The sequence below is a fragment of the Gasterosteus aculeatus genome, chromosome 11 (assembly GCF_964276395.1).
Source record: "Gasterosteus aculeatus chromosome 11, fGasAcu3.hap1.1, whole genome shotgun sequence".
Lineage (NCBI taxonomy): Eukaryota > Metazoa > Chordata > Actinopteri > Perciformes > Gasterosteidae > Gasterosteus > Gasterosteus aculeatus.
In genome coordinates this window covers 3,952,025-3,975,699 of record NC_135699.1, presented here as the reverse complement: position 1 = coordinate 3,975,699, position 23,675 = coordinate 3,952,025, and the positions used below count along the sequence as shown (strand labels likewise).

Sequence of the window (23,675 nt, the reverse complement as noted above, 5' to 3'; positions counted from 1 at the left end):
GTCTTCAGTGGAACTGGTTAACAGCCGGGATTTGTTTGAGGAAACATTACGCCAGCTATTTAATGAGCTTCGGCTTTGTCATCGCAGGTTGCTGTGGCAACGGCGTGGGCCTCCTCAGCTACGCCGGTGACGAGGGCGTGAGAAGCAGAGGTCCCGGGCCGAACGTGCCAAAACAACTGGAGTAGCAGTCTGAACAAGTTTTTGGGGTTGAGCTCAGCGCCGTCGTACTGCTTATGCCTCCCGTACATTTCCTTTTACACGAGGATCCAGGAGTTAAAACCCTCTCGGCTGGCGCGTGGATTCCAAACTCAACCCGGAGGCGCCGCGGCTGCGCTCCCTCTGCGGTGCGTCTAGGCAGGACTGCGAGCGAGTTCAGTCGCGAGCGGCTTATCACGCACGCAGCAGCCTTTAAATTATTTATATATTGTTTTCTGGACTTGACAATCTCCCTCTAATTAGCCCGTGTCTCTGCAAACGGGGCCCAGATGCCCAATGAAAGCTTTGTCGGATCGAGCTGACAGAAGTTACTGTGATCTCTCCCGAAATCTGTGTGTGTGTGGATATGGACTCACACACACACATACACACACATACACACACACGCACACACTTGTTTGTTTCTAAATTATTTCTATGTGTCCTGGTCCTGGCACATGGCGCAAGCAGACTGGCAGCCAATTGCTCCCATGACCCTCTGGTCTTGCTGCGCTAACAAGCTGGCGACCACACAAGCCCCCCCCCCCCCCCCCCCCCCACCTCCTCCCCCAAGACTGACTGGTACAGTTGCATGTGCACAAACACACACGTGTTGTCAGGTGAGGCAGACACAATGTCGTGTCCCTCGTTAACGGCCTCACACATCGTTAGCGCTCATAAACACCGAGGTAAGAGCGAGGACACCTCAGCAGCCCCCGCGCGCACACACACACACACACACACACCACAGTTTTTAAGCCCACAACACAGAATAATTAGCGGGAATTCTTCGTTAATCCCCCCCCCCTCCCTAACCCGCCAGCGGGGTTTCCCGGCCCCCCGAGCAGCAGCAGCAAGCAGGCAGAAGGGGGGAGAGAGCAGAGCGCAGCGGCATGAAGCACATGATCACCTGTGCGATACCTTTTTCCTTCAGGTGGAGGATCAGCGACGGAGCGGGCAGGAGGCCGGGAGACCCTTCCCCCTCCTTTCCCTCCTCCTCCCCCACCCTTCCTCCCCGTCTCTGTCTCCGAACACCACCACCGCCGCCACCATCACCGGAGCAGATGTCTGCTGTAACCCAGCAGCTCCCTTTCGCTGCAGACACATGGAGGCGCCATCTGGAGCGGAACGCCGCTCCTCTCCAGATTGCGGGAGTGTGTGTTTTTACGTGCGTGCGAATGTAAATCAGAGAGAGAGAGAGAGAGAGAGAGAGAGAGAGATGATGTCTAATTGTGTGTTTGTGTGTGTGAACGTTGCCAGTGAGTAAGCATGTCTCGGTGACAGAAGGCGCCTCGCGCGTCGATGACACACCTTCGCGCCTTCAGTCGTGTTTGTTTGGGTCCCGTGTTTCTTCTTTTTCTTTCATTTGAAAGAGTCGGGCCCGCGGCAGGTGGGATGCCACTCGCAGCGGCTGCGTCCAAACAACCGGCTGCGTGGAGCGGCGAGCGACAAAACACTCGTTCTGTCACACGCACACACGCACACACACACGTCCTCCTCCTCCGTGTCTCTCATCACTTTCTCTCTCAGGGCTCGACAACAACATTGTAACACCCAGAGCACTTAGCCGAATGTTGCTGACAAATTCACACCGCCTTGGAAAAACTGTTTGTATGCGTGTGGTGTGTGACAACAATGTGGTGCTTCGGGGGGGGGGGACATGATAATGCACATAATTACACAATGAAAGCACAGCGGATTGTTTGTCAGACATGAAAGTGTGTTTGTTTTTTCTGGGAGGCACCAGGGACATGTGATTTCTTCCACAGATTGAACAACAACATCTTATGAGGCAGACAGGCGGTGGATGTTATGGAGCTGCTCGGCTACCGGGAGGCTTTGGTCAGCCCACAGCGCACAACAGCGCACATCTGGCAGGAGCAACCGCACCCAGCAAAGCCACAGAAAGAAGAAGAAGAGGAGGTGGAGGAGAAGAAAGGACAAATGGAAGGTGCAGAAACAGCTCACAGGAATTGCAAACTTGGACGATCAACCGAGACAAGATGCAGACAAGTGGAGGGAGCATGTATACATGTACACAGTGTAATGCTTAATATAGTTCTAACCATGGTAAGGAAACTGCACTCCATCGCTCTCATGCTTAATCTTCCTCTCCTGCACACTGGCCAAATGGTGTTGCACTGAAAGGCCAAACAGGGGAGAAGGGAAGAGTCAACAATGGAGGAGGGGGAGGAGGGGAAAAGACACAGAGGGGAAGATTGACAGGGAGAAGAGGGGGGGGGGGTTAAATAACAGGCAGCAGGGGATTATAATGTTATAGAGTGCAGCAAGTGTCCATAACATAGTTACATCGTTACAGCTGGTGATATTACAATGGCAGCATGTGAGTTAGAATACGTGTTCAATCAATTACAGAATCAGAGATTATTAAGTTGATTATAAAGACATTTGACGTGGTCCATCATGGTGGATGGATGTGCTGTGAGCCAATCGATCAAAAGATTGATACTATCGTGACTCTACAGTAAAATATCAGGCTACAGCCAAAGGTTGGTTAGCTTAACGTTAGCTTAGCACAAAGACTGAAAAGAGAAAAAAAACCCAAAGTAACTAAACTCAACAGTAAAGAAGTGCATATTTGAGGCCGGAGGACAGTTAGCTTAGCACAAGCACTGGAAGCGCTGCTTTGACATCCTTCCTGACGGCAGACTATTCCAAAAGCGCAATAAAAAAGTCAATGAGCACTTTGACGAACGCTCTTTTGTTATGCCCAAAACAACTGTCAGATGTTACAAAGGGCTTTTTTATCGGGGTTGGTGGTCTTTGGACCTCCCTTTGTTCACCACCTTCTAGAAAAGACATGGCCCGCCCTCCGATATGCCCTCCCTGGTATTCAATCGCATTCGAGTACTGGCCAACCAGACAGAGTAGGGCTGGTCATTTCTTTGCCATATTAGGCATAACGATGACATCATTCTCAATAATAATTAGCCCATATGCAGGGAAACTGTATTTCTGGAGCAATGGGGCTTCAGAACACGGGGCGTTGATGTCAGGATAACAGGCTGTAGGACAAATGGGCTTGTGTCCAATGGGACATCAGACTTGAAAAACTGTTTGTCCTTTAAGAAAACAGGAAATATATTTTGTTTTAAGTCGACTGTAGAACAGGGCTGTGACGTCATGGCGTCCTTCTGCCTCACATGTCTGATCTGCTCGGTGGAGGCCGGGCGTATAATGTTGTAAGCCGAGTGTGTCAATGGAGGATGATGAGGGTGGAGGGGGAGTCAAGGGATGAGAACGAACCGGAGGAGGTGAGCTGTTGTTCCTCATACATTGGTATCAGCTGATACCTATTTAGTCAGGAATATTTGAAATAGTTCCATCATTTTGGGAATCACACCTATTCAGGCAGTTACTTGATAATGTCTGTATAGCCGTTTAGCTTAGCTTAGCATGAAGACTGGAAACAGCTTGGTGTAGTTCAACGTGTACAAAATCCATCTCCCAGCATCTCTAAAGCTCAACAATGAACAAAATAGTACAAAAACTATAGGCTCCAGGAAGTCACCGCACCCATTGACAGTACATATATATATACCTACTAATGCATTTACAATAGTATTTGGGAAATAATTAGAATATTAGGGCTGCAGGATTATGGCCCAAATCCTAATCATGATTATTTTGATCAATATTGAGATCCCGATTGTTTATCAGACTTTCTCTGAGGCTGCAGGGCGCGCATGACTCCTCCCACCTTGTTCTCCCTCTGGTGGTTGTCTGACTGTTAGTTGAGGAAGCGCTTGATTTGATACATAGCAGAGCACTGATTGTTTCCACCCACTCTTGGTGCTAAGCTAAGCTAACCGGCTGCTAAAAACAAAAATATCCAGAAAAGTCAAACTATAAGAAAATAGAGAAATAAATATGTTTTAGGGAATCAAAAATTTGCTATGAACACTCATTCAATAGCAGACTTCATTGAAGCGTTATTTTTCTTTTCTTTTTCTGGGTGTTACGCCTCAGAAATCAGAATGAAGTCATCTGAAATGATGTGGACCTCGGCCCTGCTCGGGGGGGAGGTGTGTGGACAGCATGCAGGGTGCGATGGGGTTGGTTGTAGCCGGACTACCTGCATCCACGTCGTTGGGCCAACCGCTGGACTGGGAGCTGCTGCCGGCCGCCGGGGAGCGGCCCGAGTAGAAGACATCGTCCACCGGGCTGTCCATCTCGCTGTCGTCAATGGACTTGCGCTTGTTGGAGCTGAGGGAGAGAAATAGGCGGTTGGTTTACTTGGTGAAGAAGGAATGAGGATGTCTCTTACTTTGAGATTCATCGCATTGTTTTTTTCCTGTATCAAGCTGGTTTTACTAACTGGCGGCTCCCATCCAACAGGAATTCAGGGCTTCAACGAACGCACGCAGATCATGTGCGGGACATTCGAGGACAATGTACGGGCGCCAATCCCCCCCCCCAGTCAGGCGTGCGTTCACATGAAATCAAGCCCAAGAAAAACTTGAAAAGTCCAGGCTTCCCTTCGATGTTATGTTGCCACAATAAGGTTTAGCCAAAGGCAACCAAGCAGCACAACTGAATCCAGTTTCTCCCCTTTGCATAAATGTGGCAGCATATCATGCAGGGGGAGAAGAAGAGCCCAGGGTCCATCCAGCGTTCTAGGCAACGCTGGAACTCATTTGTGTGCGTTTTTGCAGATTCCTACAGACTCAAACATCTGCGGCCGATAAAACAGGAGGGGGGGTGAGCGTTTCTCCGCTGATCCAACAGGGTTTTACCGTGCATTTGCTGTTGTGTGCATATCTGCGGGACATGCATGTGTGTGTGTGTGCGTGGCTTTTGTGAAATTGCGCCGCCACCGCCTGTGTTACATTAGTATCAAGGGAGACATTTGGTAATGAGTGCGACTACCTCCGTGGGAGACTCGCATAAAGCTCCATTTCAGTCCTGCAGCGGGAGACGGGCAGAGAGAGAAGGACGACAGGAGGGGAGAGGGGAGACAAAAGACACAAACAGAGACGGAGGGACAAACAGAACAGACAGGCAAAGGGAGGGAAAATTGTGAGTCGAGTAGAGAAGGATTAGTAGTGAAGATGGGGAAGCAAAAAGGGGAGAGAGAGAGAGACAACAATCAAAAAGCAGAGAGAGCTAAGCATAAGCAACATAGTAGAGTAAAGGGTTACAGGGGTGAAGAATATTAGTAAAGGACGAAAGAAAACAACAAAACGTCATTGTACTTGTGTGTGTGTGTCCGTGTGTACCTGGTGGAGGGGGTGGAGGTGATGGAGCGCCGTCCCAGGGTCACCTGGTTGATGTTGTAGTAGCCGGGGCTGTCCAGGTCAGCCAGGGAGAAGTTGGGGCCAGTCGCCGTGGCCACCGGGGCTAAGGAACACACACACACACACACACACACACACACACACACACACACACACAGAGCAAGTGTTTTTGTTGTGCTTAAATAAAGAGCCGGTATGATTTAGTTTTTCACATTTTCTCGTCTTTAAACTGTTTTTATTGTTGAACAGAAATGTAACTTGTACTGATTCAAGTATGCTTAAATAAATATTCTTATCATATGTTTATTATTGGGTTAATAATAGGAACGGCAACTATTTTGGCCAGCATTCCTGACATGCCTAATATTGTCTTGACGAAAGCAGGATCGATGGCCATGAAACTTTGCACGCACGTTCGTGCTCTTCTCAGAACGTTGGTGATGCGTCTGCTTATGAATAGCGACACTAGACACTGGGTCTTGATCAGGGTTGTAAAGTGGAACCGAAAGCTTGAGACTGGGACAAAGCCTCTGTTGTTTTTTAAGAAGTAAAAATGTTAAATATCTGGCTATGACTTCCCCGTTCTGCTGTTAGTTGGTTGGTTTCTCCTGAATATGTTGACCATTACAATTTAAAAAAAAATACAAATGATAATTTTGCGTAACAATGTGGCTCATTAAATGTTGAAGAATAGAGCTCTAGAGCCCAGAGTAATCACACCAGCCTTATGCTTTCAACGCTACTGGCTGTAAGAGCGATGGTGCTATTTTCTCCATTACGGTGTTACCAGAAAGCCACCAAACGAGGTGTACAAGGAATGGCGGGGTGAGTGTGACTGCATGGAGACGGACGCGGGGGTATTAGAGCCGTGACTCACTCTGCGACACTCGAACCAGCTCAGCTACGTTCCAAACCCCAGAAGTCACAAAGCAGTCCTGGAAACTCAAGTGGCCTGTGAAGAAGAGAGAGGGAGAGTGTGAGAGAGCGCGCCGCATGTACCAAACAAAGGGAACGATTTGTGTCGGACCAAGTATTGTCCATAAGATTTTGGATACAGTAACGTGGGTGTTAATTTCAGCTCTTCATTCAGACACCTTGTTAGCTCGTATCAAACCAATGAGCTATCCAGCTAGCTAAAAATTGAGCTAGCTAACAACTGAGTCAGCTAACCTCTGAGCTAGCTAACAACTTAGCTAGCGTACACCTGAGCTAGCTAACCTCTGAGCTAGCTAACAACTTAGCTAGCATACACCTGAGCTAGCTAACAACTTAGCTAGCATATACCTGAGCTAGCTAACAACTTATCTAGCATACACCTGAGCTAGCTAACCACTGAGGTGGCCAATGTTACAGCTCGGCACAGGAGGATGCCATAAATGTTGAAATCTTGTTTCAGCCATGAGTGCATGCACGCTTCCCTCTGCACAGCTGTTTTAAGATGATTCAAATTCCCCACAAACAAAAGAATTGTCAAAAATATCCACAAAATGATGTTCTCACAAAATAAGACGTACAAAGGCACGCACAGCTCAATTTTCCAAATAATGGGCGCACACATTATTGGTCCAGCATGACTTTGTGTGTGCGCTGTGCTAAAGTTTTGTTAGCCTCCCTGAAGTTAACTTTGTTCACCCGTGCTCCATAATGTCCACATCCATAATACAGTCTGTAGTGTGCGTGTGTGCAGCACATCCTAAACTCCACGGTTGAGTGAACTCTAAATCCACATCGGTCCTCCTATTACTCCCTCCCTCCATTTGTCCATCACTCCCCACCTCCCGTCTTTTTCTCTTCAAACCGCCTCCCTTCACTTTCCTCCATCCCTCCCCTTCTCCTTGCGCTCCATCCGCCTGCAGGGTTAACCGCAGGGGGGACCTTGCATGAGGTCAGCACTCTGAGCGGCCATGTGGTTCCCATCTTCCAATAACGTCAGTGTGATTTATGAGCGGCCCGCAAGAACACCCCCACCCACACTATGGTACTATTGACTTTCCTTACCATAATAAACTGAGACCCAACTCTCCCGAGCCCCCCCTGCTCACAGGAGAGGCCTGGTAGTGAGTGTATGTGCAGGTATGTTAGAGTCCATTTACTGCAGGTGAGGCTGCGTGTAGGCGCAGGTGTGTTACACATTTTAAAAATGCATGCGCAGGCGGGAGAAACTCACCATTTGGCGGGGGCTTGACGTCTGTGTCTCCTTGCTGGTTAGAGTTGTCTGATTGTCCCGATTGTTCTGAAAGACAGAGGGAGAAATATGTTTAGTCAGGTGGACGGACGTCTGGTCACCACCCAGGGGCAAAGGGGGCAGGTCAGCATCAGGGGGGAATCGGGCGCTTTCGTTTATCCTTCCCACTGAAGAGAGACACCTGAGGCCTGAGATTAAAGACGCATACGTTCATACGCTGGTTCGAAAGTCAGAGGAGGTCAAATCTTTGTTCAGTTTTTGAGGTTTCTTTTTGGCTTTATCTCGGATGGCATCCCCCGTTTGTGCTTGTTTTGTGCTGTATAAATTGGTTTTGATCCACGTTGAACCTTTTTATACACACCGTTTTATTGACGGCCTTCGAGCCCGTAAACCGTCCAAGAAGCCTCATGTCTTCCTGCTGCTGAGAGTTACTCGGTAACTCCTCAGGTGAGTTTACCTTAGCGTCTATGAGCGCGAGCGGGCAGGGCGCCCTTGCTTTTACGGGCCTGGCTCCCTGTCTTCTTGTGTAATGCGGCTTGGAGGATTTCTTTTTTTTTAGCGGTTGTATCATGTACGGCATTTGGGCCAATTACCCCTCGCGGCGCTGAAGCTTTAAATGCCGTCCTGGACCTGGTTCCCCCGAGTCTGAAAGAGGCCCCCTCCTGAATGCCCAAAACGGCGTCCTAATCTTAGGTGGCATTAGTGGCAGCGATGTGCCAGAAAAAAAACACACGCTGCACCATTCACCACGGTTTGCCAAAAGACAAAGCAAGACAACAACAACAACAAAAAGAGACAAACTCAATCATCACTGTGGGTTTGAAATAGAGAGGAGGACCGTGGACACAAAGCGGAGAGTTATTGTTCTCGTCCACCATGGCGTCTTTCTCCCTGGTCTCCTCTTGCGCCTCGTCCCGTCCCTGCTTTACCGTTTCTCTTCCTTTCTCTCGCACGCTGTCGCTCTCTGCGGAATCCTGGCAGCCATCTTAGCGCTTTGGCAGCCATCTTAGCTTTGGCGGTAGCCGAGCATTCCTGCTAGCTGACGGCACACCCCCACACACACACACACACACACACACACACACACACACACACACACACACACACACACACAGGGAAAACACACATGCTTGCAAAGCAGACCCTGTCTTCCTTTCTTGCACTCAGACCTAATGGTCTTCAAAGATAAAGAGACCCACAGCGGCTACGCAATGCTAACGGAGTGAGGGTGAAACCCACCGGGACGTTTGTCCTCAGTCCTGCGAGGAGCCTGGTTGTTAGGGAGACTCAATAAAAACTACAAGTGATCACACACGCATATATGTAAAAATACACAGAGGAGTACATAAATCACTCAAATGAGGCGACAGTGTGGGACGGACCGAGAAGACACGGGGCCCGAGGCCTTTGGCGGCGCTCGGCCCAACACGGTGCTCCCTATCCGCTGGCTCCAGTGCCAAGCGTGGAACTGCCGTGCGAGGGAATAAAATAAAATAAAAATATAGGGGGAGGTGATTAAGGGGCGGGGGGCTGTTATAATGGGGGAAAGACTGTGATAAAAACCTGCGTGCCTCAAAAAGAAGAAGACAAAATCTCCCCCACTGACACACGGTCGCGTTTTCCGAGCCAAAAATTGGGGTGCATAGTTGTCATGGCAACAGGGATGGAAAACAGGCCCACCTAAGGATGAGTTGTTGTCAAAGCCTGCGTGTGAGTCTGGTTCGCTAACTGCGGCGGTCTGCGGGTCAACCAACGGGACGGCTTTCATTCCCCCGGGAAACGAGCTGCGACCCAAAACCCGACGGGAGCCTCGAGAGTGAATCCGTCCGGTGTTTCCTCGGCCCTCAGTGGAGTCGGATCACAACTCTGTGAGCATTTAGTTTGAGCAACCTCGACAGACAAATAATACAGGGTGTGCTCTGTATATAATAATATATATATTTGTATCATGATTTGTGCTAAACGTGTGATTTTAATTTAGTCTGGTCCAGATCATTTGTCGTAGAGCCGTCATGGCTTTTATCAAGCTCGCTGACCAAACTACTGTACGCTCAGTTATTCTATCTGCAATTAAGCAAAAGAATGATGGGGGCCGTGATGTTGGTGTGAGCACGTCCTGGTGACGGACCCACCAATAAATACGCCTTTAAACAACGTGTAACCACATGAGCGGGGAATCAGTAGCACGCTGGTTGGAGTGCTCGTGCACGGGTAGAAACGCCTTGCTGAAGCCCAAACACACACACACACACACACACACACACACCTTTATACACGGATGAATCAGCCTTATCTTCTTCACACAGTCGCCCCAAGGCCCCCTGCATACGCCTCACCAGAGATAATACAACACACACACACACACACACACACACGGGCCATCAAACACAGCGCGGCGTGGAGCGAGTTCATCTGGTTCCTTGGTCGGCTGAATGATGAGCTGCTGTGTGTCGGCCACACATTCATCACGCTGCCGACGCAAACCGATAACTCACAGGCGCGCTAATGTACACACACAAAGATCACACTTACTTAATCGCTCCATTCATCAGACGCAAACAAACAAATAAAAAGACACGCCGCCACACACGAACACAGAGACACGACCGAAGACAGACGAAAATCATTAAAAAGACGCTTGAAACAGTGCACACATGTTCGGCCGCTTGGTTTCCCTGATGTCGAATATTCATATAAACAAGTGCGTTCTGCTCAAACAGGCGCCAATTTGCCAAGCGGCACGGAGTGTTTGTTTGTGCGCCGCGTGCACACACACACACACACGTGTGCGTGCCAGCCCCTCCGTAATCTAATAGGCACTAAGTGAAAGAGGTTTTTCCAGGCAGACGGTAAATAACCAACAATGATCAAATCAAATTTGGCTTTGGGTGTTAAAACCCGATGAGGGTGAGAAGGTTGGTTTAGCAGATACCGTGTGTGTACACGCGCACACACACACACACACACACACACTATCCCTCTCATACTGTATCAGCACCAAAAACATGCAGCCAGCAGCTGGTTAGCTTAGCATAATGCCTGGATGAAAACAAGATGACATCTTGGAAAAGCCTTGGCTACAGATGATGAGAGGCCCCCTCCTGCAACAAATCCACCACTGTTCGCTCCCGCTGTATCTGTCTCACCCTTTACCTCCCCCACCTCCCCCACCTCCCCACCATGCGCCCGCCACCCAACAATACCCTCGGCCTTTACGTACAGGTGTGCCGTTGTGTGTGTGGGTGCAGGCTCCGGGTTCAGGTGCGACTGCAGCTGTGGTGTCGAGTCTGTGTAGTGTGCGTGTGTGTGTGTGTGTGTGTGTGTGTTTGTTTGGGGGGTGTCAAAGCCCTGATTGGATTACAGTGCACATATGTAGAGATGTACTAAATATAACGGAGCATGTACGGAGGCGGCCTACAGGCAGACTGTCCTTATTGACACATAAATACATATTTATATATAAATATATATATATATACACACACGCACACACATGCCCCCCCCCCCCCCCCCCCCCCCCCGCCTCTGGATAGAGAAACCAAACAGCCTCCCCAATTGGGTTTCGCTTAAGAGGTTTATCAGTATGTTGCTAAACATTCTGACCTTTTTTTAAAAATCTTTAATGCGCTTAAAATGTTACAACCCCCCCCCTCTAATCCACGGCTATCCCACACAGATGTTCTCTCGGCTCTTTTATTGGACTTAATTTCAACCTCTTCTCCGTTCCTCTTCTCCTCCTGCAGACTCCACACGTCTCTCTTCTCTCCTCAAACCCCCCGTCCCGGTTTCATTTGTTTCCGGTTTGGAAACAACTCATCACCTTCAATCTTCCACCAGCAAAGCTCATCTTTGCTTTTTTCCTTACTGGGCCTTGAAGCAGCTGATTGGTTGAGCAGACCGCATCTGTCTCGTCAATGACCTCTGACCCCACCTTCTCCCGAAGGTGCCAGCTGAAGGTTTTTGTTGGACGTGTTTCATTAGAGGATGTTGGATTTTGTGTAACGAGACAAAGTACTGCGCATTCGGGTTGAGGTTTATCTCAGTTGGGCTTTTCAGTGTGTGGGGAAGCTTCCCAGTAATGTGATGAATATCGTATCCAAATCGTTTTTGGTGGGAGGAAGTATGTTTTAGCGCCCATGGGCATTTTTGCTGTTTACGCACGCATACCACAAGCGGTGCAGGAACACACAATAACAATCTCAAACTCTTACTTGTTCTGTGAGGTCAAATGTTTTGAGTTTTTTAAAAAGCACACAGAAAACAGCTCTCGATCCCCAAAAATGTACAAAAATGTTCTACATAGAAAAACAGTTGGTTTTGGCTTTCAGGCTAAAATCCGTGCTGCCAGTTAACGTCAGATCAACACTCAGCTCTTCTCCCGTCCGACTTATAATAAATAGTTCCAATCACATCCTTCGGCCACCCTGAATACGCTGAGTGACGCGTGGACGAGCCGCCTGTGGCCTGCGATGAATGACCGCGTCCTTCCAACAGCACTAATGTCCTGTGACCGGAGAGACGGCCCGCTGGCTCTCAGCGGAGCGTTCAAAGACCGTAGGAGTAACACGCTCTTTTTCTTGTTCTTGTTTTTTTCCTCTGGCTGTTTTTGCCGCTCTTCTTGGTGAATTATTTTGGCCTCCATATCTGCGGCCTCCCTGTCGAACCAGCAGGTTCTGCCGGTCCCCTCCGGCGCCGCACGCCGCCCTGTGCTCCGCGTTCGGCGTGCGGAGAAACGTGTGTGTGTGTGTGTCTCCACGTGACAGCGTGCGAACACGCGGGCGCCGGAACAATAAACACATCCCTCGGTGCGGCTACGCATGTGTGACGTTCATGTGTGTGTGTGTGTGTGTGTTTTGGGTTTGTTTCTTTTTCCATGTGGAGCACATGTTGAGATAAAGGCCGTAAACAGCTCTGAGTGACAGGCGGAGAGTGGAGGGGGGAGGGGCCTGGGGGGGGGGGGGGCGTTGGCAAGAGCCTGTGCGTGTTCGTGTGTGAAAGTTCAATACATTGAGAGAGATAATTCCTTCGTTGGATGCACATCTGTGTGTTTGCATGCCCCCCCCCCCCCCCCCCTCCAGAGCCCCGTGCCAGGAAGGAGCAGGTGTGGCGAGGCAGCCCCTGCGTTGCCCCGTTGCCCATCTGCGTGGCCGTCTGTGTGCCGCCTGCGCCCTCTCGGTGCCAACGCCACACAGAGCTGGGGGGGGGGGGGGGGGGGGGCAGGAGGGGGTAGGGCCAGAAGGGATTGAACCATGGGGGGAGAGAGAGAGAGAGAGAGAGGGCGGAGGGGGGTATTGAGAGGATGGAGGGGTGTTGGGGAGCGGCTGGCAGGCTGCCCATGTACAACCCCCCCCTTCTCTCACTCTGCTGCCCCCCCACCCATTTATTTTATCTTTCTATCTGTGCCGATGCTGATGAGAGCGAGACGAAGCCGTCCACGATTGTCCTTTGCTCTGAAACCTACGTCCAAACTGTCTCTCGTAGAACTACACCTGTATTGACAGGTGCTGTTGCTCCATCTGGCCACCAGATGTCACTTGTTGGCAGAGGAGGGAGGGAGGGGAGGAGGGGGGGGGGGGAGCATGCTGCAACACATGCTGAAGAAATCTCACAGGGCCGAAGCGAGAGAGGAGTGGGACGACGGGATGAAATATACGTGGCTTCAAAGAACTCAACATTCCCCACAGAAACCCTTCAGTTCGTACTGAAACTTTAAACGTTTACATTCCAAAACAAACAGAAGAACTGTATTTATATGTACAGCCGGTCTGACCCCCCCGGACACAGTGGCACACAGTGGATCCGGACTGACGGGGTGTGTGTGTGTGTGTGTGTGTGTGTGTGTGGTTTGGGTCTCATGCGAGGGTAGAACGTATAGAGGCGAGGCTACGTTTCCCATGTTGGGGGGCGGGTTAGTGTCTGGGCACGAGTGGCAATGGGATCATGTGATGCCAGAGTTCTGCCAGGGAAGGAGGGGGAGGGAGGGGGGGGGGGGGGGTGGTATCGGGAGAAAAGAAGGCAATAAAAAAGAGGGAGAAGAGAGTCAGACAGAGGAAGTGCAGACAAAAAAAGACAAAAAAACAAAGGCAGAAGAGAAAGAGCGGTGGAAATGGGGGAGGGGGAAAGTGATAGGCAGAGAAAGAGGGGAAGAGAAAGCGAGAGCAGGTCGGGGGACTGTGAGAGCTGTGGGAACATTTTGCCTTGCCAAGAAATAAAGACGTGAGCAGAGAGAATAAAGGGGGGAGTGAGAGAGAGAGAGAGACATGTTGGCACGGGAGAGAGGAGGGCATGGGGAGGGGGGCACCAGCTAGGGAGCAGGGCGAGATCAAACCCAGCACAGCAGGGGGGGGGGGTCAAACACACAACACCAGCAGCGCCGTCTCAAACCACGACGAGGAGCTGAGAACATGACCCCGTGACCTTTGCAGGGGTCAGTTGTCCCCCCCAGCAATAGACAACAAGGCACAGCGGAAGACGTCCCGGTCGTCTTATGGATTTCATCCTGCTACGGCAGCTAATTAGCGTTAGCCGCTAGCAGGTCTCAGCCGTTACGTTAGCATCTGTTCCAGCTTTACATGGTTAACAGTTGTTTGGATGTTATTAACGAATATATAAAATAGGATATTAGTGAGGTGAATGATGACCTGTTGAACTTTTAAGCAACATAAACGGTTAAAACGACACAGTGGGCGGAGCTACCCGGACCGTCCCATCTGGTTTCTGCGCAGTTTGAATGAAGCGAGTTCTCCAATAATTTCACTGTACACTCTATAATGTTCACTTCCCTTTACGTGCCAAAGAATAAAACTTCCAATTAAGATTTCTAAAGTAATTGTTGTATCGATATCGTCTTGACGAGACGCTGCGCTGACCCCGGCGGGGCCTCCCGCTCCGTCCCCGCCCTGGGACCTGGCGAGCACCACCGGTTTATTTTCGGGTTTGGTGAACTGTGCAAGTAAATGCTCCAAAATCTATCTGGGGCTTAGAGGACGTGTTTTACGAGGGCTGTAAAACCTCCACACAGGCACACGAAACCAGCCTGTAAAAATAATGTGTGCTCTGCATAAATGCTCATTTGGACTAATGAATTAGGGCGGCGATCAACTGTTGCGTCAAGAGAAAGAAAACCACTTTCTCCCTGCGTGTCGCCAACCGAGGCGTGACGTACGATGGCCGTGATTGGTGAGAGGATCTATTTTTTACCATCACGTCTACCTTACACCGTGTGCATGACTGGTGCTGCTCATCGCTAAGACTCTTCAGCTCGGGGTCAAACGAGGACACACACACACACACACACACACACACACACACAGACACACACACACACACACACACACACAGACACAGACGGTGGCTAAACTAAACCTGGAAGTTGATCTGCACACATCTTCCCGAGTTAGTGGGGCGCCAGATCTGAACCGAAGCTTATATTAGTATTCTTCCAGCTGACAAAGGAGGAAGAGGAGGAGGACAAAGACGGAGAGAGAGAGAGAGAGAGAGAGGGAGGAGCAGGAGGGCCCAAAAAAAAGAAAAAGGGAAACAATCAGCCAAATGAGGGCACAGATAGAAAGGCCACCTTTGACCACCAGCTGTCTGAGAGGCAACCCGCCCGGGCAGCATTTGTCAGTCTGTGTCCCCGGGTGAACCCCCCGCATCCCTCGCCCCCCCCGACGGTGGTCTTTGACTTCGTCTCCCACGGCAGATGAGGGGACATGATAGCTGACATAAAAAGCTCCTGTGGGGAAGCCATCCGGGCGAGTCCCGAGGGCCCGAGAGGGTCCGTCTGCTTACTGGAATACATGCAAACTGTTCATATGATGCCGGGTGAAAATGTATAAATGAATACATCCTTTTCATGGCTGACACAATCGCACAGATCCAACGAGTGGATCAAAATGCATGTGACGTACAACCCTTCGATTCGTGCAGGATTGGGACAGATCGCGGCTCTCAGGCCGATAATGGAGATTCTGTCAATCCATCTATAGGCTTATTGACCCAGATAAAAAAGCATCGGAATCGACACGGCAGAGAGATTAAACTATCGCCAATCCACTTGTATTTGTATATGAGTGTGACTTATTATCTAGGGATTGCCACTAAATCCTTTAAATCGGAAAGTGCCGCGCTGCCGGTGGTTCTGTGCTATGAAATGTGGAGGTTGTTCCAGTGGAGGGGGGCCGACCACGGGGGCCTTTCACACTCCGGCCTGAAGCTCAGCCAGAGGTTTATGAAAAACAGAGAGCGGCAAGGAACCAGGAAGAAGAGAACAGTAAGATGGTGGGCGGCAAAGGTTCTCCTAAGGCCCCCGAGGAGCCTGAAGGGCCCCCGCCGAGCTGTGAGAGTGGATTCAGATGAGGAACAGGTGTGTGTGTGCACGGCCACGTGTGTAGTATGTACTGTCTGCATTAGGGCTGTGTGGTACGGACAAAGGTCCACATGACGATATGTAGATTCTGTCGATATGTGACAGTATTGCTTCTTCAAGTAAACACAGTAATTCATTGACCCCAAAAAGCTCCGCCAGCGGCTACGCGGACGACTGTTCGCCGCTCGCTGGCCAACTGGCGCACAACTAGCCAGCAAGTTAGCTTGCTGGCGTGTTAGCTCGTTGTGGCTGCTGGTGTTGCCACCAGAGACTCGACAGACTTTGCAATAAATCGTTTTCTGATACTTACGTCGGATTTTCCAAAACCGAAAACCCTCCAAACAGACGCAGCTCCGCTCTTGGGCTCAAGTTGTGTGTTGTCTCTGGTCTCTCGTTCTTCCTCCTGTATCACCCTTTTCTGTGTTTTCAGGTAGCAACAGAGTTACTTCTTGTAGACGCAAGACCCCCTTGCGTGTCCCTTGCGTGCCTTTTCACACCTCCTTGCGTGCGTCGACCCATTTTTCTAGGCTTGCATCGAAAGCGCCATTATTAAAACAAAGACTGTTTATGAGAGAATGAATCAGATTGAAGAGCTTTTGTCGGAAGAAATGCGTAAATATGGCCGCTTATACAAGCCGTCATTGGCGGACTATAAGGACGCGCGGATGGCGTCCGATTCATGGAGGGAGATCTCCACAAACGAGGGGAACAAAGTTGTGGAGAAAAATACGGGACAAATGTGTCCGCGATGAGAAGCAGCAGTGTCGATGCACGGGGCAATAAAGTCTATGATAAATAAACAAACCAACCAAGGACTTCCACACAAAGACGTGACTCTGTAGGTCGTCTTCAACAGAAACACGTCACTCCGCCTGTTGTTCTGGAGGTGAATTGCTCTGCAACACACGCAAGACTTTTAGAACCATGAATTGAAACGAGTGCGTCGACACGACTGCGCGTAAAGACGCAGACGCACGCGCCAGCCAGTAAGACGAGTAGCTCCGACCGCTAGACGCTCCTCGATGACCAGTAAAAATAAATTGTCAGCTATTACGGCGTAACACCGTTATAAACGGTACGTGAGAGATTCATACCGTACGGAAACTTTATACCGGTATACCGTGTCTGCACACGCCAATGCCTGTGTGTCCGTGGATAAACGAGTAACATGTGACAGGCGGCGATGCCTTCATTCACCAACCCCCCCTTCACGCCCCCACAGTCTCTGGTTTGGTCTCAGCTGTCACCACGCCGGCTCTGCCTCCCGTCGGCCTCGCTGGGAAAACACTGAGCGATTTGCAGCCATAACACGGGGGCACCGACACACGCACACGCATGTGCATCAGTGCGGTGGACTTGCTTTAACAGGCAACGAGGGCTTGTTTTTGAACAAAGGAGGGGGACACAGGTGGTTGAAGTACCTTGAATGGTTTGTTGTGATGTGACTTACTGACGGGAGCGAGTGAGCGTCTGAGCTCAGTCTCGCGCCGCCTCAGACGCACACGAGGGGCTTTGTAGGCAGAAATGACTCCCATGGCAGTTTGAAATAACCAGTTATGCTAATGCTAAAGTTTGTTTTTATTAAATGAGATTTCACGTCGAGTTAAATGTGTCAACCAGTGCACCTGTTACTCTGTTAGCATGCTAACCTTTAATTAGCCACACGACAGCAGGACGCAATGTCATGCTAATGTGCACTCACTGCTGTTTGAACTATGACCTTGATATTTAGGTCACATCAGTGGAATATTCCATTTTACTTCACCCAATCCAGCAGTGCAGACAAATACAGTATATGTGTACCATACTGTGTTTATGTACAAATACACCAGTAATCTAATCTTTAAAACGCTGGAAAAGCCACTGGAAATCATTTAAAATGTAATTTGCTTTACTCTGTGAATGCCGACCCTTCTTGACCCGGATCGAAAGTAATAATCCCCCCCCCCCATCTGGTATCCCAGGCAGGTTGAAGCACACGCTTCATTTCCATATATCACTCACATGCTGCACATACTCGGATTTACGAGTAAAATAAACTACTCCTATAAGGTCGAGGGCTTTGACCCCAGAGTGGGGGGTGGAATGGGAATGGGAGGGGGGGGCTGCCATCTTTCTGCACGCGGCACATTTGTACCGGCGGCGTTTGGGAGGCGCGTTCATCCACTCAAACAAGCCGGGTGTGTATTTATCCAGAAGGGCCTCTTCAGGACCCCCCCCCCCTCTGTGAGCGCGTGCACAGAGCGCCGGCCGGCAGCCGGGAGGTGCCAGCGCGTTTATTTTACTGTGGGCTGGTTCTGGCCGTCATTATCTCACGCTGCAGAAGGAGAAGCTGTAAACAGATGCTCCGCGGCCCCCTCCCGGCTGCAGCAGTGCGCCTGGCGGTGGCCAGGGAGGAGGAGGGGGGGGGGGGGGGCAAAACGGTCAGAACACAGACGGGAGCCCCCGTACCGGCACGAGGGGGCTCGACAACTTCACTGAGCCGCGTGGCCTAAACAAGCTGCTGCGGAAACAGCGGAGTCAGGGTCGGGGGGTCGGGGGGTCGGGGGGTCGGAAAATGAAATGGCGTGTCTGTTAGTTACAGTTGCGAGAGAGGGCGGGAATCCCCCCACCCCCACCCACCCCCACCCACCGCCCACCACCCGCCTCTGACTTTAATCAAAAGCAGATATGCTGCGCAGTGGAAAATAAAGAAATAAAAAGCGTGACGAAAAAATAAAAGTTCAAATGAGCTAAAAAATGAGGGGGGGGGGGCAAAGGTGGGGGGGGGGGGCAGAGACAGACAAACAAACAGACAAGTACTGATGAGCAGCTGCAGCACTTCTCTGAGGGAGAGAGAGAGAGAGAAGAAAAATGGAAAGTCCTCCTTTGAGTGCGGCATGGAAAATATGGTCCTCATTTCATGACTCAATTCCCTCCCCCTCCATCCTCCACTACCCCCGCTCCCCGGCCACACGCCCCTGCGCTCTTTTGCAGCTGCAGCCGGGGCCGCAAAAGCCCGTTAAAAACCCGGGAAGACCAGTAAAACGCATCAGGAATATGGCGGGAGGGGGGTGCGGGGAACGGAGCCGAGGGGGACGGGGGCTCTGCACATGTGTCCAGCTGTCCTTCGCCTGTCGCTCAAAGGCTGAGGACCTTCTTTCCCACATGAGGTGGTTCAAACGTTCACGCGCCGCACATCGAGTGGGGCGTCCTCGGCCGCCTTTTGGCGAGACGCGGCGTCCGTCCCTGGCGTTAACCCCCGACTCATCTTGTCCCCATCTTGTCCTCATCTTGTCCCCATCTTGTCCTCATCCCTCCGTTGCGTGTGCGGTAAGACGCCACATTAGCAAAGCCCCTTTAAGAAACTAAAGGTGGCGAGCGGAGCGTCCTCTGCGGCCCATGGAGGGGGTGCGAGGGTGTCTTCTCCCTAATCTCGGCGGCTTTACATCTTAACCCCCCCACACCCCCCCCTCCACACCAATACCAGCTCAGGGAGAAATTAAAAAATGTTGTCCTAAGAGGCTGAGGAGGAAGAAAACCAACATTGACCCCGCTGACATGAACATCCCAGTAACGCCGGGCGCGTCCACGGCAGCTCGGCCTGCACACGCCCCCCCCCCTCCCCCGCCCCCCCATGTTCGTCATGTCCCCGCTTCGGCGGCCTTCGCCAGGTCGTACCCGGCCCTCGTCCTCCGCGACCTCGCTTCCCCTCGGTGCTCATATCACCGAGTCACGCCAGGCAGATCATTATTTCAAATTTACGGCCTGTCCGCTTGGCCTGCCTCGAGGAGGGATATAAAACAAAGTTTAAAAAAAGATTTCAAAAAATTAAATTGGGCAGTGGTTGGCTTGGTGAGCTGGAGCCAAACCTCCACCCCCCCCCTCTCCCAAAAAGAAAAATCTCCTCCTCCGACACCTTTACAGTTTCATATGAAGTTGTTTCAAATAAAATAAAAATGAAATGGCTCTGCTGCTCTATTTTGCATACACCCACTCACTAATAACTACCTGGCATGTGAGCGTGTGTGGAGGGGGGCAGGGGGGCAGGGAGGGGGTCTCGTACACCCCCCCAGCATCATTCATGGAGGGGACGACTTGACGTGAATAGAAAACAAAAAGTAAAGTAAACAAATGTGAGCGCTCCTGCTAAAAAACAAGACAAGAACATTGTATATGTGCGCGTGGGTACGTGTGTGGCGTGTGCGTCCACGCCGGGGGTGGGGTGAGGTCGGGGGGGGGTGGGGGGGGGGTAGTTGGGTGCTGTGCAGGACGTATTTCAGATGGATCAGGCTCTGCGCCAACGCCAAATAATGACGCTATGCGCTACATCGCGGCCCTCAAAGCCTTCCTATCCCCACGCACCGCTCATAGGCCCTTTGGGGATTTCAGTCATTTGAAAATATTTTAAAGAGGCCCGATTGCCCCTGACCAATCCCCCCCCCGTCTCCCCCCCTGTCCCCCCCCCCCCGGCTCAACGGCTCAGAGAAGCCTTAAAACCCTGCGGCTAAATCCTGGGGTTATGTAAGGTAAAGCCCTAAATCCCACCACGCCTGATGTTACATATTACTGTAATTGCAAATGGGGAGGCGGGAGGTGAGGGAGGGAGGGGGGGGAGAAGAAGAAGACGAAGGCGGGGGTGAAGAAACGCAGTGAAAGTGGGCTTTCGGGGGCCTGCGGAGGGAGGACAGAAGAAGGAGTGGAAATGAGGGAGGTGTGAGGGGATGGATGGAGTTGTGGAAAGACGGAAGATGGAAACAGGAACTGATCGAGGGGGGAGGAGGGGGGGGGGAGGGGTGGGAGGAGGCGTACTACTTTAAACACACGGCGCCTCTACTCTCTCACTCAATGGCGGCGGACCAAAAACGGTGGACTGAATAGAAAACAAAAAGACGCCTGCGTCGACGATCCGTCTTCCTCACGTCGTCGTCCAGGCCCGACCTCGAGGGGCGGATAGAAGCGCTCCTGTGACCCCCGTTAAACAAAGGCCCCCCCCACCCCTATTTTCTTCACGTCCAAAAATGCCTTTTCCGCATCTCTCTCCGCATGCATGAATCCGGGACGGGAGCGCAGGCGGGCGAGGGGGTTTTAACGTGATGCAATGCAGCGTCTGGAGATGTAAGCGGCCCCCACAGGCGTCGGCGCTGCTTCCGGTCTGCAGACGCCTTCGCTTCACGGAGGAGAAAGGATGTCACGCGTGCCCGTCCTCCGTGTCATCTCGTCAGGATTTTATCCCATCAAACGTTTGTGGGACATTTTTATAATTAGCATAGCGATTAGCATGTTGGAGGTGTTGCAAAGGAAAGGGGCTTGAGAGGGAACAGATATGGAGGAATGTGCCAGTGTTGAAAGCGCGTACGGACACAAGTTTAGTGCGTAAGTGCGGACAAAGAGCGGAGCAGAATGATCTGAAGACACAAGGACGTCCAGGCAGGGAAGTGGTCCTCTGGCTGCGTAGCCGAGGAGCAGAGACTTTTTTCTCTTCCCAAAGGACTCCTGAAGTTTTTTCATGAGCCCGAATGCCTCTGGAAGTCTCCCACGTGTTGTGCTCCCCCCCCGAAAGTAAGAGATCAGTCGCTGAAGGCGGCCCCCATTCACTGCTGAGTCAGCGCGTCGGGTATCAGAAACAGCACATCTATCTGGTCCCCCCCCCCCCCCCCCCCACGTTCCCTCTGTCATCTCCTCTTTGTCCCCTCGGGGTGTTTACGAGAGACGCAGTCCTACATCTGTGCCTCCAGTTAAGGGTCAAAAGATGTCCGGACGGGTTGGAACGGCTGTGATGTGCAACACAATCGATTCTCAAAAGATGGAATATGACGATGCGAACGAACGCTGGCGTTTGAGCAAAATGTGTTCAAGTCGAGCGAAATCTCGGCGGGGGAAGATGATTTCTTGGCTGAAAGCGTCGGTCCCGTGAGCGGGCGAGCAGACAGCCAAACAGGACGGAGCCGATGATCTATTCTTTGGCGCCAAGAGTAATGTGGGGGAATGTAAGGACGTTATATATTCTGAATATTTTCCTTAAAATAAATCACTGTGGAGATGAACACGTTGAAACACAGAAAATATGGAAAAAATATGGACATAAAGATTTGGGAGAAAAGTCCGACCTAATCCGACCTTAATAGAAATATAATAAGAGCCGCAAACTAAAGACACACCTCGTCAGGCTCTACCTCCACTAAAAGACTAACAAATAGTAGCACTTAAATTGTACTTATAACGCCACTTATCTATAGCAAGTTGTAAATTGGCTCATTTGATGAAATTGCACTTTCTTGTTTCTTGCTCTGCTGAGTTTGTACCCGTGTGGTTGAATGCACTTATTGTACGTCGCTTTGGATAAAAGCGTCAGTCAACCGCTCGGTGTGGAGCAAAAGGCCCTTTCACTTCATGTAACCATATGCTTTATGCAGCATTACATGTTGACTGGGGGGCTAAGTGAACGCCCAGTTGTGAAGTTTGCTTATAAAGAATGAACTGCATTGCGTCCTCGAATGCTCCAGCGCTGGTTCACACAGCAGACTGAAGGGAAACTTAGAGCAGGAAATACCTCACCAATGGTAACCCCACTGGGATCGTAAGATGAAATGGGAGGAAAATAAAGAAATGGAGGGAGGAAAGACGGAGAGAACAATACGGGGAACAGATCGGGGCTGCTAATGCGTTCTGCAGAGACTGGCTCCTGAATGTTCCTGTAATTGGTGCGATCTGAGAAGCCTGATCTTTCCATTTCACTTCTCCCCATCTTTCTTCTTCCTCTTCTTTCCTCTCCCTTCTCCTCTTTAACCTCTTCCCATCTTGTAACCTTGGGGAGAGCGTGTTGGCATGGTCGCCTTTTTTCCTTTCTTTCTAATTCTCTGTCTCCTCCATTTAGCGAACCGAGCCCGAGAGGAACTGCAGATGGGGAATAGCAACACCGGACGAGAGCAGAGCGAAAGACACGGGCCTGATTATTCCGATTCCAAATGCTAAGTCAACGCGGTGCTCCATGAGCCAAGAGCAACGCCGCTGAAGAAACACAGGTGGCGACTTCATAATCAGCACCCGAGCGGCCTTTTTTCCACAAGAGCTCCACTTGTAAACGTAGTAGCTGTGTGTGTGCAGCACGGGCCCCTCAGGGGCTCTGATCCGCGACGGCCGGACTCTCGGGTCTCGCTCTCTCCGACTTGTCTCACATGCCTTCACTTGGACTTTGGTCCGTCTGTGCGATTTTTCCGTTTGGTATGTAAGTAAGTACATCAGGAACCCGCACGGCCCGGCGCTGATCCACATCAAGTCTGCCGATTTCAGATTAACTCTTAAGAAATGCATTCAGCGGTTTCCCCATTTCATAAGTCCCCGTTCAGCGCACCGTCTTAAAGTCACCCACCGGTCTGTAAACTACTCGAGGACTTGGAACACAACAGCTGCCTTTTAGTCACCGTAGTTGGAATGCGGCCGATCGCCCCGTCAGCCTCATGTACCCCATAGAACCACTTGGCTGGGGTGAAATGAGAAAATTGATTGGATGGCCGTGGCTTGGTCCACATTGCAGTGGGTCTATGGACATATATGAACATATGGAGACGCTGTACCCAAAAACCCATTTTTTGACTCTTCATTTGATAATTATGCAGGTAGTGCAGTTAATGACATTTGGGGCTTTGTGGAAGGTCTGGTGGAGGAGCAGCAAAGGGGCGGGGCTTAT

General features: G+C 50.9%; 1 protein-coding gene across 33 annotated transcripts in view; it reads right to left on the bottom strand.

Annotated features, from left to right (window-relative positions):
* Positions 1–23,675, bottom strand: part of nfixb (nuclear factor I/Xb) — a 102,899-nt gene that overhangs the window by 14,841 nt on the left and 64,383 nt on the right. For 13 of the 33 annotated variants that reach the window (XM_078084453.1, XM_078084470.1, XM_078084449.1 and 10 more), the window contains 5 exons: positions 7,621–7,686; positions 6,331–6,405; positions 5,436–5,556; positions 4,292–4,422; positions 2,262–2,336 (listed from right to left, as the gene is read on the bottom strand). In XM_078084453.1, the coding sequence (XP_077940579.1) occupies positions 2,262–2,336; positions 4,292–4,422; positions 5,436–5,556; positions 6,331–6,405; positions 7,621–7,686 (468 nt within the window). Of the gene's footprint in view, positions 1–2,261; positions 2,337–4,291; positions 4,423–5,085; positions 5,122–5,435; positions 5,557–6,330; positions 6,406–7,620; positions 7,687–23,675 lie in introns of all 33 variants that reach the window. The other 20 variants (XM_078084450.1, XM_078084447.1, XM_078084457.1 and 17 more) reach the window with 3 other exon arrangements.